General features: G+C 40.1%; 1 protein-coding gene across 1 annotated transcript in view; it reads right to left on the minus strand.

The window, feature by feature from the left end:
• Positions 1-1152: 1152 nt before the first annotated feature.
• The window catches only part of LOC508976 (phosphatidylinositol N-acetylglucosaminyltransferase subunit C-like), a 69643-nt gene continuing 55951 nt past the window's right edge, over positions 1153-14844 (minus strand). The window contains 1 exon segment of the mRNA XM_015461048.3: positions 1153-2123. Within this exon segment, the coding sequence (XP_015316534.2) occupies positions 1231-2123 (893 nt within the window). The 3' untranslated portion in view covers positions 1153-1230.

The raw sequence follows: 14844 nt of genomic DNA on the forward strand, positions 1-14844 counted from the left end.
TTTTACTTAAAATTTTTTCTGTATCTTTATTTTTTTATGAACTCAGCTTAAAGTTTTCTTTATTAATGACATTAAAATTTTTGAAAATTAATCATGCTTGTTATAAAAATATTATAACATACTAATAGAATGAAGCTCAACAACTCAGAAATAACCATGAAAAATATCTGGATGAATTTCCTTCCAGAATTTTTTATACACATAATTTTACATGATTTATACTCATCAGTATTTTTAAAATTCATGTCGTAATAGTTATGAAAATATTTTCACTTTGGCAAGTATTCATCTGTAACATTTTAAGTTGCTGGAGAGTATTTTATAATATGGATATACTACAGCTTATGAGAAATATGTTATTAATAAAATATATCTTTATTTTTAAAGGATCTCTCTTATAAACAGGGGCTTCCCTGGTGGCTCCATGGTAAAGAATCTGCAATTCAGGAGTCGTGAGTTTGACCCCTGGGTCAAGAAGGTACCCTGGAGAAGGGAACAGCAACCCACTCCAGTTTTCTTGCCTGGGAAATTCCCTGGACAGAGGAGCCTCATGAGCTATAGTACATGAGATCACAAAAAAGTAGGACACGACTTAGCAACTAAACAACAACTCTGATGAACAACATCTGCAATTGTTTTATTTAACATAATATGAAAATTTTGCTTTTTAATTGGGCTATCTTGCTTAGTTATATTTATTTATTTATTTTTTGTGTATTGTTATTTTTTTAATAAATAGAAACCACACCACTTCATTTGTTACAGAGAAGAATGAGAGGCAATAATTCGAGGGCCCCAGGAAGCTTTTTCATCCATAAGATAACAGAAAGGATTATCACCTTCACCGCCCAAGCCATTTATTAACATTTTCTTTTGATCTCTGATCTCCCACCCACATCAGTGCGCCACTTCCAGAATGGAACCCTGCCTTCAAATCTTTTTTTTTTTTTTTTATTTTTAAACTTTACAATATTGTATTAGTTTTGCCAAATATCGAAATGAATCCGCCACAGGTATACCCGCGTTCCCCATCCTGAACCCTCCTCCCTCCTCCCTCCCCTCCCCTCCCTCTGGGTTGTCCCAGTGCACCAGCCCCAAGCATCCAGTACCGTGCATCAAACCTGGACTGGCGACTCGTTTCATACATGATATTATACATGTTTCAAATCTTCTACTAGTTGGAAGGCTGGTCTATCAGTTTGTCTTAGTAACGGAATGGAGGTCCCCAACTCAGCTGAGGAACCTGGACAAACCTTCTTTGATTTCAGCCTCATCCCAAGGCCCATAAATGTTTTCTTTAAAAAGCTGCAAGTGAATGAGGTAGAAAGGGCAGAGACATGAGATGGATACCAGCAGAAGGGCAAAGAGTATGGCTCCCACAGCACTGAGGGACAGCAGGCCTCCTAAGGCTGAGAATGCAAAGAGCAGTGTGACCCCCACATAGCTGCGGGGCGTACATGCCTTCAGTTTCTTCTGTAATATGGGCCACAGGGCAAAAATCTGGATGGCAGACATCGCCATGATGAAGGCATGGAGGGATCGGGGCAGGCGGGAGGCAAGGCAGACAGAAGCAAAGACGGCCACATTCAAGGACAGAGTGCAGGATGCAATGGCAGCATTGGTGCCGTAGTCAAAGAAGATGAGGTGACCTAACAGCATGAAGACTGCCATGGCATAGACGGTGTCAGTGCTGACAGACTCTGTCAGGGTCTTCAGCACTGGTGAAAAGCCATATGTGAAAGTAATGAAGACTTGGGCACCCTTCAAGTCAGCCCTCCGGGTCCGCTCACTCTTCTTCCGTCCTTCATCTCCATCAGTGAGATAAAACAAAACATAGCCAATCAGTGAAGAAGCCAGGCCGGTCCCAAAAAGCCACTGAGGGGCCAGAAGACCCTCATCCATATACCACCAGATAACCACAAAAACACAGACACTGCTCAGCTGCTGTATCACCACGCTGGACTCAAACACCACAGCCCAGTATTGGTATTTCTGGGCATAGATGTTTTTCCAGAGCTCTTCGAGGAACCTCCGATCCACGTAGTTATCAGGAAAGGGCTGTAGCTCATACAAGACCTAATGCCACCTGGCCTCTTTGGTGTTAGCTACAGGCTGGGCACACACTATCCTTTCGCTCAAACTCAGGCGACTTCAATCTCCCTTGCAGAAGTCCATATTGTTCTTGTTCTTTGTAAAGTTGAAGTAAGACTTCTCTGGAAAGTCCACGCTGAGTTGTGCTTGATATTGTACTGACCTTCCCTTGCTTTCAAAGGCAGCAACCCAGGCCAGGCCTACAGTAGATGAGTTTGTTCTCTGAGGCAGGACAATGCAGCTAAGTTCCTGCCCGCGAGTTCCTAGGGGTGTGCGGCCGGGGAAGGGCGGCCGCCTGCTGCTTAGTTATAGTTAATGTAACTATAAGTGTATTAGGGTTTACATCTATCATTTTATTTATTCAGTATTTATCCCACGAATTCTGTATTTCTTTTTTCTCTCATTTCTTGCCTTCCTTTAGATTAAACAAATATTTTTATTATTCCATTTCTTCCCTCTATTGTCTTGCTATTTGAAAATTCTTTTATTATTATTTTTAATAGTTTCCTTAGAGCACTGTACATACGTCTTTGATTTATTAAAGTTGAATATAAAATAAAAGTTGAATATAAAGTAGTACTTTTAGCACTTTCCATATCATGCAAAAGCTTTAGAATGCTTTAATTCTATTTTCCACCTCCAACTTTTATGCTTTTATTTTCATATGTTTCAATTGTACATATATTTTACACCTTACATGATACTATCATTTTTCTGTAGAAACAATATTCATTTTTTCATTTCTTACAGTTTGCCTTTCACTTGGGGTTCTCTCCATATCTTGATTTTTTAAAAACGTTTACATATAGTAAGCTTTATTTTTTGTGTGTACTGTTTTATGGATTTTGTCCATAAAATTCACAGAGTCATTTGGTGACTCTCAGAATGGCACAGGGCCACCACCAAAAACTCTTGGTATAGAGCAGTTAATCACCCTTAAATTCCCCTGTGGTCAACTCTGTTCCCAACTCCAACCCCTGAAGATATATGTAGCCTTCCAGGTCTGACTTCTTTCCTAGGACTATACATTTAAGATTCATACATGGTATCGTGTGAATCAATAAATTGTTTCTTTTTACTGCTGAGTAGTATTCTATTGTATAGGTGTCCTGTACTTTGTTTATCCATTTGCTAGCTGAAAGATATCTGGGTTGTGTCCAGTTTGGGATAATTATGAATAAAACTTGTATAAACATTCATTTATCATAAGCATACATTTTTATTTCTCTTGGATAAATACCTAGGAGTAGGATTGCTGGGTCATACGGTATGTGTATGTTTAATTTTTTAAGAAACTGCCAAATTTTCAAATTTGGCTGCCAAATTATTCAAACAAGTCAGTCAGTCTTTTTAGTTTTAGCCTGTCTAAAAGGTATGTAGTGTATCTCATGGTGGTTTTAATTTGGTTATCCCTAGTGACTAGTTCGGAGAAGGCAATGGCAAGCCACTCCAGTACTCTTGCCTAGAAAATCCCATGGATGGAGGAGCCTGGTAGGCTGCAGTCCGTGGGGTCGCTACTAGTCGGACACGACTGAACGACTTCACTTTCACTTTCCCCTTTCATGCATTGGAGAAGGAAATGGCAACCCACTCCAGTGTTCTTGCCTGAAGAATCCCAGGGACGGGGGAGCCTGGTGGGCTGCCGTCTATGGGGCCGCACAGAGGCGGACACGACTGAATCGACTTAGCAGCAGCAGCAGCAGCAGTGACTAGTTATGCTGAACATCTATTAATGTGCTTGTTAGCCACCCATATATCTTCTTTGGTGAAGTGTGTATTTGGGACTTCTGACAAGTTAGCTATTAGGTTGCTTGTTTTTTCTTTTTATTGTTGGGTTTTTAAGAGTTATTCATATATTCTGTATACAACTCTTTGTCAGAAATATAATTTGCAAATATTTATTTTGAGCCTATGGCTTGCTTTTGAATTCTCTTAACAGTGTATTTTGGAAAGCAAGAGTTTTTTGTGTTGTTTTTTTTTAATTGGAGGATAATTGCTTTACAATATTGTGTTGGCTTCTGCCATACAACAGTGTGAATCAGCCATAAGTACACATAAGTCCCTTCCCTCCTGAACCTCTCCCTCACTCCCCCACCCCATCTCACCCCTCTGGGTTGTCACAAACCACCAGGTTGAGCTCCCTGTGCCCATACAACAGCTTCCCAGTGGCTATCTATTTTACATATGGTAGTGTAAATATGTCAGTGCTAGTCTCTTAATTCATCCCACCCTCTCCTTCCCCTACTGTATCCAAAGTCTGTTCTTTATGTTTCTGCCTCTGTTGCTGCCCTGCAAATAGGTTTATCAGTACCATTTTTCTAGATTCCATATATATGTTAATATACAAAATTTGTTTTTCTCTTTCTGACATATTTCACTCTGTATAACAGGCTCTAGGTTCATCTAATTGTGTCCAACTCTTTGTGACCCCATGGACTATAGCCCATCAGGTTCCTCTGTCCGTGGGGTTTCTCCAGGCAAGAGTACCGGAGTGGGTTGCCATGCCCTCCTCCAGGGGATCTTCCCACCCAGGGATTGCACCCAGGTCTCCTGCATTGCAGGTGGATTCTTTTATCATCTGAGCCACCAGGGAAACCCCATGCAACACGCACAGGTTCTTCTACCTCACTCAGTTCAGTTCAGTCGCTCAGTCATGTCCGACTCTTTGCGACCCCATGAATCGCAGCATGCCAGACCTCCCTGTCCATCACCAACTCCCGGAGTTCACTGAGACTCACGTCCATCGAGTCAGTGATGCCATCCAGCCATCTCATCCTCTGTCGTCCCCTTCTCCTCCTGCCCCAAATCCCTCCCAGCATCAGAGTCTTTTCCAATCAGTCAACTCTTCACTTCAGGTGGCCAAAGTACTGGAGTTTCAGCTTTAGCATCAGTCTTTCCAAAGAAATCCCAGGGCTGATCTCCCTCAGAATGGACTGGTTGGATCTCCTTACGGTCCAAGGGACTCTCAAGAGTCTTCTCCAACACCACAGTTCAAAAGCATCAATTCTTTGGCGCTCAGCTTTCTTCACAGTCCAACTCTCACATCCATACATGACCACTGGAAAAACCATAGCCTTGACTAGACGGACCTTTGTGGGCAAAGTAATGTCTCTGCTTTTCAATATTCTATCTAGGTTGGTCATAATTTTTCTTCCAAGGAGTAAGCGTCTTTTAATTTCATGGCTGCAGTCACCATCTGCAGTGATTTTGGAGCCTCCCAAAAATAAAGTCTGACACTGTTTCCACTGTTTCCCCATCTATTTGCCATGAAGTGATGGGACCAGATAGCATGGTCTTAGTTTTCTGAATGTTTTAAGTTTAATGGTTTAATGTTTTCTGAGTTTTAAGCCAACTTTTTCACTCTCCTCTTTCACTTTCATCGAAAGGCTTTTTAGTTCCTCTTCACTTTCTGCCATAAGGGTGGTGTCATCTGCACAGATATCTAAGGTTATTGATATTTCTCCCAGCAATCTTGATTCCAGCTTGTGTTTCTTCTAGCCAAGTGTTTCTCATGATGTACTCTGCATAGAAGTTAAATAAGCAGGGTGACAATATACCTCACTAGAACTGACTCAAATATGTTCCTTTTTATGGCTTAATCATATACCATTGTGTATATGTACCACAGCTTCTTTATCCATTTATCTGCCTATGGACATCTGTGTTGCTTCCATATCCTAGCTTTGTAAATAGTGGTGCTATGAACTCTGGGGCTTCCCTGATGGCTCAGACAGTAAAGAATCTGCCTTCAATGCAGGAGACCCAGGTTTGATCCCTTGGTTGGGAAGATTGCCTGGAGAAGGAAATGGCAATCCACTGTAGTAGTCTTGCGTGGAGAACTCCGTGGACAGAGGAGCCTTGTGGGTTACAGTCCATGGGGTCGCAGAGAGTCGGACACAACTGACTGCTAACACATTCATGATCACTGGGGTACATTTGTAGTTTTCAGTTATGGTTTTCTCAAGGTATATGCCCAGTAGCAGGATTTCTGGGTCATATGGTAGTTTTAATCCTAGTTTAAAATTTTTTAAATTTATTTTTAATTGAAGGATAATTGCTTTACAGTATTGTGTTGGTTTCTGCCAAATATCAACATGAATCATCCATAGGTATAAATATGTCCCCTCCCTCTTGAACCTCCCTTCCTATCCCATCCCTCTAGGTTGTTCCAGAGCCCCAACTTGAGTACCCTGAGTCGTACAGCAAATTCTCTATTTTACATATGATTATTGTATGTTTCCATGTTACCGTCTCCATATGTCCCACCCTCTCGTTCCTCCCCACCGCCCCCATGTCTGTAAGTCTGTTCTCTATGTCTGTGTCTCCATTACTGCCCTGCAAATAATTTCATCAGTACCATCTTTCTAGACTCCATATATAGGTGTTAGTATACAATATTTGTTGTTCTCTTTCTGACTTAGTTCAGTCTGTATAACAGGCTCCAGGTTCATCTACCTCACTAGAACTGACTCAAATGCATTCCTTTTAATGACTGAGTAATATACCATTGTATATATGTACTTCTTTATACATTCATCTGCTGATGAACATCTAGGTTACTTCCATGTCCTAGCTGTTGTAAATAGTGCTGCTATTAACATTGGGGTGCACTCGTCTTTTTCAGTTATGGTTTGCTCAGGGTACATGCCAAGCAGTAGAATTGCTGGGTCATATGGTAGTTTTCAGAGAAGGCAATGGTACCCCACTCCAGTACTTTTGCCTAGAAAATCCCATGGATGGAGGAGCCTGGTGGGCTGCAGTCCATGGGGTCGCTAGAGTCAGACATGACTGAGCGACTTCACTTTCACTTTTCACTTTCATGCATTGGAGAAGGAAATGGCAACCCACTCTGGTGTTCTTGCCTGGAGAATCCCAGGGACGGGGGAGCCTGGTGGGCTACCGTCTATGGGGTCGCACAGAGTCGGACACGACTGAAGCGACTTAGCAGCAGTAGCAGCATGATAGTTTTATTCCTAGTTTTTTAAGGACTCTAAATACTATTCTTCATAGTGGCTCTACCAATTTACATTCCTACCAACAGTGCAACAGAGTTTCCTTTTCTCCGCACCCTCTCCAGCATTTATTGTCTGTAGATATTTTGATGATGGCCATTCTGACTGGTGTGAGATGATATCTCATTGTAGTTTTGATTTACATTTCTCTAATAATGAGCGATGATGGGTATCTTTTCATGTATTTGTTGGGCATTTGTGTCTCTTCTTTGGAGAAATGTCTGTTTAAGTCCTCCTTTCACTTTTTAATTGGGTATGTTGTTTTTCTAGTTTTGAGCTGCACAAGTTGCTTGTATATTTTGGAGATTAATCATTTGTCAGTTGTTTCATTGGCAATTATTTTCTCCCATTCTGAGGCTGTCTTTTCATCTTTTTACAGTTTCCTTTGCTGTGCCAAAGCAAATCAAGTTTAATTAGGTCCCACTTGTTTATTTTTATTTTAATTTCCATTACTTTTGGAGGTGGGTCAGAGAAGATATTTCTGTGATTTATGTTAAAGAGTGTTTTGCCTATATTTTTCTCTGAGAGTTTTATAGTTTCTGGCTTTACATTTAGGTCTTTAATCCATTTTGAGTTTATTTTCACGTATGGTGTTAGGAAGTGTTCTAATTTTATTCTGTCCAATTTTCCTAGCACTACTTATTGAAAGGGCTGTCTTTTCTCCATTGTATATTCTTGCCTCTTTTGTCAAAGATAAGAAGCCCATAGGTATGTGGGTTTTTCTCTGGGTTTTCTGTCTTGTTCTATTGATCTGTGTTGCTGTTTTTGTGCCGTTACTGTACTGTCTGATTACTGTAGCTTTGTAGTGTAGTCTGAGTCAGGAATGTTGATTTCTCCAGCTCCATTTTTCTTTCTCAAGATCGTGCAAAGCAAGAGCTTATTTATTTATTTTATTTATTTTTTATTTCTTTTTTTTGTGGATCATGCTTTTGTGGATTGTGCTTCTAGCGCCTAATGTAGGATTATGCAGATTTTCTCATGTATTTCTAGATATGAGAAGTTCTGTAGTTTCATGTTATACATTTAGGTTTATGACCCGTTTTGAGTTAATTAAAAAAAATTTTATTTTATTGAGATATAATTTGCATACCATAAAATTCACCCTTTGGAAATGTACAATTCAGTGGTTTATAGTGTATTCACAAGGTTATGCAACCATCACCACTATCTAATTCCAGAGCATTTCATCATCTTAAAAAGGAAACCCCAGTAGTCACTGCCAAAGGCCCTCCCCCAGCCTTCGGCAGCTACTAATCTACTTTTCGCCTGTATAGATTCTTTCACTTAGCCTGTTGTTCTCAAGTTTCATCCATTTTGTAGCAAGTATTGGTATGTCATTCCTTTTTATTGCTGAATAATGTTGCATTGTATGAATACATAGATTTATTTATCCATCATTCAGCAAATATTTGGATTGTTTTTGGCTATTATGAATAATGTTGCCATGAATATTCATATAGAAATTTTTATGTAAGCACATACTTTCAATTATCTTGCATATATACTTAAGAGTGTTTGAGTTAATTTTTATATAAGGTGTGAGGCATGAGTTGAGGTTCTTTCTTTTTTTTTTTTTTCATAAGGACATATAGTTATTCCAGCACCACTTTTGGAGATAACTATACTTTCTCCGGGCTTCCTCCATTAAATTGCCTTTGACCTTTGTCAAAAATCAGTTGAATCTGTCTTTAGATTGTTTTGTTCTATTGATCTATATGTCTGTCTCTTTGCTAATATCACATTGTCTTGATTACTATAGCTTCATTGTTTACGCTAAAGCCTTAGACTGTGTGGATCACAACAAACTGTGGAATATTCTTAAAGAGTTGGTAATATCAGACCACCTTACCTGCCTCCTGAGAAACCTGAAGCAACAGTTAGAACTGGACATGGAACAATAGACTGATTCAAAATTGGGAAAGGGGTACATCAAGGCTGTATGTTGTCACCCTGCTTATTTAACTTATATGTAGAGCACATCATGTGAAATGCCAGCCTGGATGAAGCACAAGCTGTAATCAAAACTGTGGGGAGAAATATTAATAACCTCAGATATGCAGATGACACCATCCTTATGGCAGAAAGCGAAGAAAAACTAAAGAACCTACTGATGAAAGTGAAAGAGGAGAGTTTAAAAGCTGGCTTAAAACTCAGCATTCAAAAAACAGAGATTATGGCACCTGGTCCCATCATGTCATGGAAAATAGATGGGGAAACAATGGAAAGAGTGAGAGACTTTATTTTCTTGGGCTCCAAAATCACTGCAGACGGTGACTGCAGCCATGAAATTAAAAGACATTTGCTTCTTGGAAGAAAATCAGTGACAAACCTAGACAGCACATTAAAAAGCAGAGACATTACTTTACAAACAAAGGTCCATCTAGTCACAGCTATAGTTTTTCCAGTAGTCATATATGGATGCCAGAGCTGGACAGCAAAAAAGGCTGAGTGCCAAAGAATTGATGCCTTCAAACTGTGGTGCTGGAGAAAACTCTTGAGAGTCCCTTGAACTCTAAGGGGATCAAATCAGTCAATTAAAGGAAATCAACTCTGGATATTCATTGGGAGGACTGGTGCTGAATTTGAAGCTCTAATACTTTGGTCACCTGAAGTGAACAGCTGACTCGTTGGAAAAGACCCTGATGCTGGGAAAGATTGAGGGCAAGAGAAGAAGGGGGCAACAGAGGATGAGATGGTTGGATGGCATCACTGACTTGATGGGCATGAGTTTGAGCAAACTGAGGGAAATGCTAAAGGACAGGGAAGCCTGGCATGCTGCAGTGCATGGGGTCACAAAGAATTGGACATGACTTAGCGACTGAACAACAACATTGCTTTTTTTTAAAGCTTTGCAATTAGGTAGTTTTATACCTTCAACATTGTTCTTCCTTTTCAAAATTGTTTTGGTCATTCTAAAGCCTTTGCCATATATATTTCAGAATCAACTGGTCAGTCATGATTCAAAAGAGTATACAGAGATTTTGATTGGGATTTCATTGAATCTATAGGTCAATGGAAGGTATTGTTATCTTATTAATTTGATTCTTCTAATCCATAAATACAGATTATCTTTTTATTTATCTAGGTCTTTGCTTTCTTTCATCAATATTTTGCAGTTTTCAACACAGAGATCCTGCACATATTTGTTAGATTTATAACAGTCTTTCATTTTGGGGGTGGTATTTAAATGGTTGAATTGTGGTGCTGGAGAAGACTCTTGAGAGTCCCTTGGAATCAAGGAGATCAAACCAGTCAACCCTAAAGAAAATAAACCCTGAATATCATTGGAAATGAAATGGGAATCTGAGTTCTTGTTTGCAGAGCCGAACAATGAACTTCACGAACACACAGACACTCATGGTAGTAAGTGAATAGGATTTATTGAAGAGAAGGAAGGTATAAAGCTCTCAGCATAGGCACTGAGAGAAGATAAAGAGTTCCCCAAAGGCAGGACTTACAGTAGTTTATATCCTTACCAGTATTCTGTACATTTTTGGTTGGCTCCTGTCCTTAAACTATGTCATTTCTAACTAATCCGTTTAAAGGTCAAAATGTTTAACTTAACATCTTTATGGCTTCTCTTGCTCCTTGGATTAAGTCATCACCCTTTTTCATGACCCCTGGCCATTTTACAATGGACCAGATGTATGAGCTAAAGATTAATGATAACCGTTTTTTTCCTTTTGGGCATATGAAATAGAAGTTAATTACTACCCTTCCCTGGATAATATCAGACCAAGGACACATTCCAGAAATTTGGGACAAAGGGTATAGCGTTAGGTTAATGGAGCGAGATGTTTATTGAAAACAACACCGAGGTCTCACAGTCCTACACTGACTGCCTAGCAATTTCTACCTCAGAAAGATGGATGTTGAAGCTGATGCTCCAGTACTTCGGCCACCTGATGCAAAGAGCTGACTCATTGGAAAAGACCCTGATGCTGGGAAAGAATGAGGGCAGGAGGAGCAGGGGGTGACAGAAGATGAGATGGTTGGATGGCATCACCAACTTAGTGGACAAGAGTTTGAGCAAACCCTGGGAGATAGTAATGGACAGGGATGCTTGGTGTGCTAGAGTCCATGGCGTCACAAAGAATTGGACATGACGGAGTGACTGAACAACAACAGCCTTCTTTATGGTCCAGCTCTCACATCCATACATGACTACTGGAAAATCATAACTTTGACTATATGGACCTTTGTCAGCAAAGTAACGTCTCTGCTTTTTAATATGCTGTCTAAACTTGTCATAGCTTTTCTTCTAAGTAGCAAGCATCTTTTAATTTCGTAGCTGCAGTCACTGTCTGCAGTGATTTTGGAGCCCAAGAAAATAAAATCTGTCACTGTTTACACTTTTTCCCCATCTGTCTTCCATGAAGTGATGGGATAGGATGCCGTGATCTTAGTTTTTGAATGTTGAGTTTTAAGCCAGCTTTTTCACTCTCCTCTTTCACCTTCATCAAGAGGCTCTTTAGTTCCTCTTCACTTTCTGCCATTAGAGTGTTGTCATCTGCGTATCTGAGGTTATTGATATTTCTCCCTGCAATCTTGATTCCAGTTTGCGATTCGTCCAGTCCAGCATTTCACATGATGTACTCTGTGTTGACGTTAAATAAGCAGGATGACAATATACAGCCTTGTTGTACTCCCATCCCAGTTTTGACCCAGTCCATGGTTCCGTGTCCAGCTCTAACTGTTGTTTCTTGACCCGCATACAGGTTTCTCAGGAGACAGGTCAGGTGATCTGGCACTCTCATCTCTTTAAGAATATTCTACAGTTTGTTGTGCTTCACACAGTCAAAGGCTTTAGTGTAGTCAATGAAACAGATCTTTTTCTGGGATTCCCTTGCTTTCTCTATGACCCAACAGATGTTGGCAATTTGACCTTTGGTTCCTCTGCCTTTTCTAAATCCATCTTGTGCATCTGGAAGTTCTTGGTTCATGTACTGCTAAAGCTTAGCTTGAAGGATTTTGAGCATAACCTTACTAGCATGTGAAATGAGTACAACTGTGCATTAATTTGAACATTCTTTGGCATTGCCCTTCTTTGGGACTGGAATGAATCCCAAAGACCTTTTCCTTTCCTGTGGCCACTGCTGAGTTTTCCAAATTTGCTGACATATTGAATGCAGCACCTTATTTAATAGTATGATCTTTTAGGATTTTAAATAACTCAGCTGGAATCCCATCAGCTCCACTAACTCTGTTCGCAGTAATGCTTCCTAAGGCCCACTTGTGGGTTGAACTAGTTTAAATCTGGTTTTCAGCTTTTCTGATGGCTTATCTCTTTATGTAATCTAGAAGTAAGGTTAGCTCTTACTTTTTGGCTATAACTTGTTACATGTCCCAACTGAAAGCTGGAGATGTTTTCTAAGTTAGCCATTTTTGGCATCCCAGAATTCATTTTTTAAATTAGTCCAAGGAGACTGCCGAATATCTACTCAGCTTCTGGGACCCTCACATTTGTCTACAAATTTGCAGATGCTTGCAGGGGAAAATGTTCCCAAATATTCAGGTTCACACATTTGTCTTCGTTTATCTTTGCTATCTCGGACTCTCAAGTCTTTAGTGCCCTGGTAATTTTTCTTTTTGTTCAAACTTGCTTTCCTAGTTGCTTTTGGTGAAGAGGTTGGTCTGAATAAGCTAATCCACCATATCCAGAAGCAAAACAAAGATCATGGATTTTGGAGCCAGACCTCCGGGATTCAAATCTCAGTTCTTTAGTTGACTTGTCCTCTGATCATGAACAAGGTGTTAACGTTTTTTAAGCCTCACTTTTCTCATTACTTAAAATGGTGATAGTAACAGTAGCTCCCTTCTAGGGTTATTGTGATGATTTAACAAGTATACATAAAGTAGTTTGTATACACATAAGTGTACTTTCCTACTCACCTTCTTGTTCTGGCCTCCACTGTTCTTATAGAGAAGCCAGTTATTGTTATTATTACTACTTTGAAGGTAATATTTCTTTTTCCCTCTGTTTTTTAAGGTTTTTCTTTGCCTTTGTATTTTGGTAGCTTTACTCTTATATGCTGGTGTGAGTATGGTTTTATTTATTTATTTATCCTGTCTGAGCTTCTTAGCATTTCTTATATCATATATACTTTTAAAATATGTAGTATATGTCTAAGAAAAGAGCCTGGAATCCAAAAGCTGCTCTATTGTTATTCACTTATTATTTTTACTTGACATGGTCTTCTTTCCAATCAGTGTTGTTTCCCACTGTGCTATGTGATTTACAAATCTTTAATAGGCTCCACTGGCTAGTAGATGAAGTCCAAACTCATCTTTGTTTAAGTCTTTATTGAATTTGTTACAATATTGTTTCTGTTTTATGTTTTGATTTTTTTGACCATGAGTCACGTGGGATCTTAGCTCCCCGACCAGGGATTAAACCCACACTTTCTGTATTGGAAGGTGAAATCTTAAACCACTAGATCACCAGGGAAGCCCCAACCTGTGATATATTTAAAACTCTGAGGCCCAAATCAAACCAGGCCAACTGTATCAGAATTTTTGAGGTGGGATACAGATATTAATCAGTATTTTTGAAAGAGCCCTGGGTGATTCCAATGTTCAGCCAATGCTGGGGGCTTTTCACACCTTAGCTTTCCTTCCTTTGAGCAACTTTTGAGGGCCTGGAGAAGTACCTGGAACGTGATATGTTCTAGGGAGAGAGAGGAAACGGATGCAAAAAATAGAGGGAAATAATTCATGGTGGCACCATGGTGATATGCCTGTGGGAACTCTCCACTCTTTGGAGTGTATGCTCCATTTTGTGGTTTGGTTTTGGGAGGGGGCAATGTTGGTGACCCCCCTTTTATCTCTGTATCGATCCTTCTCTCAGTTCATGCTCACCTTTCCCTCCTGAATTTGCCTCCCTCCTTTATTCAAAGAGTTGTTGAAATATCTCCAAAAGAAGATTTCTGGGTTTATTTGAAGGAGGTTGCATCTCACACATACTAAAAAAAAATTTTCAAGGTGGGACTGTCTGAGGAGGGAGATAGGGTTAAGGATGGGAGCTTGGGATGGCCAGAGGCACCGTGTGACTTGGCAGCAAGTGAGAGGAGCATTGGAGAAGAGATGGGAGAGCCTCTGGAAAACTTATTGGAACATAAATTGTCACCCGGGATAACCTCTGAATGTTTAGGGAGCTGCTTAGTGTGTGCCACTGATGGTAGAGTTTTAGGCACTGACTTTGGTGGGCAGATATTTTTTCAAGAGATAAAGGGAGAAGTCCTATTCTGTGGGCATCTGCCAGCAGTGAGGCAAGCCCTTTGTGCCACATCTGCTGATGGCTTCAGGGAAGGGAAGTCCTGGGTGGAAAGGAGGAGACTGGGGGAGAGGGGATGGCGTGGTAGGGAGTGATTTTAAACATTTTGGTGCTACTTAAGCTATGATGACATAGCGTGCAGGTCTTCATGAGAAGACCTTAACCAACTGTGTTTCTCCTGAGCCAATGGAATAGCAGTTTGTGAGGTGCTGAGATTCAGAATGCTTTCTTGGGCTACCTCTCTGCTTAGAGCAAGAAGAAGTGACATGAGATTTAGAATAATAATAATTGCATATAATGCAGGGAAAGGTCTTTCAGCTGTACTGATGGGAGTATAAATTGTTCAGTTTTTCTTGAGGCGTGTGGGCAGCATGAATCAAAAGCCTTAAAAATGTTCCTACAATTTGACCCATCAATTCCACTCCTAGGAATATGGTTCTAAAGAAATAGTTGACAAGCGCACACAGA

The sequence above is a fragment of the Bos taurus genome, chromosome 28 (assembly GCF_002263795.3).
Source record: "Bos taurus isolate L1 Dominette 01449 registration number 42190680 breed Hereford chromosome 28, ARS-UCD2.0, whole genome shotgun sequence".
NCBI classification, from domain to species: Eukaryota; Metazoa; Chordata; class Mammalia; order Artiodactyla; family Bovidae; genus Bos; species Bos taurus.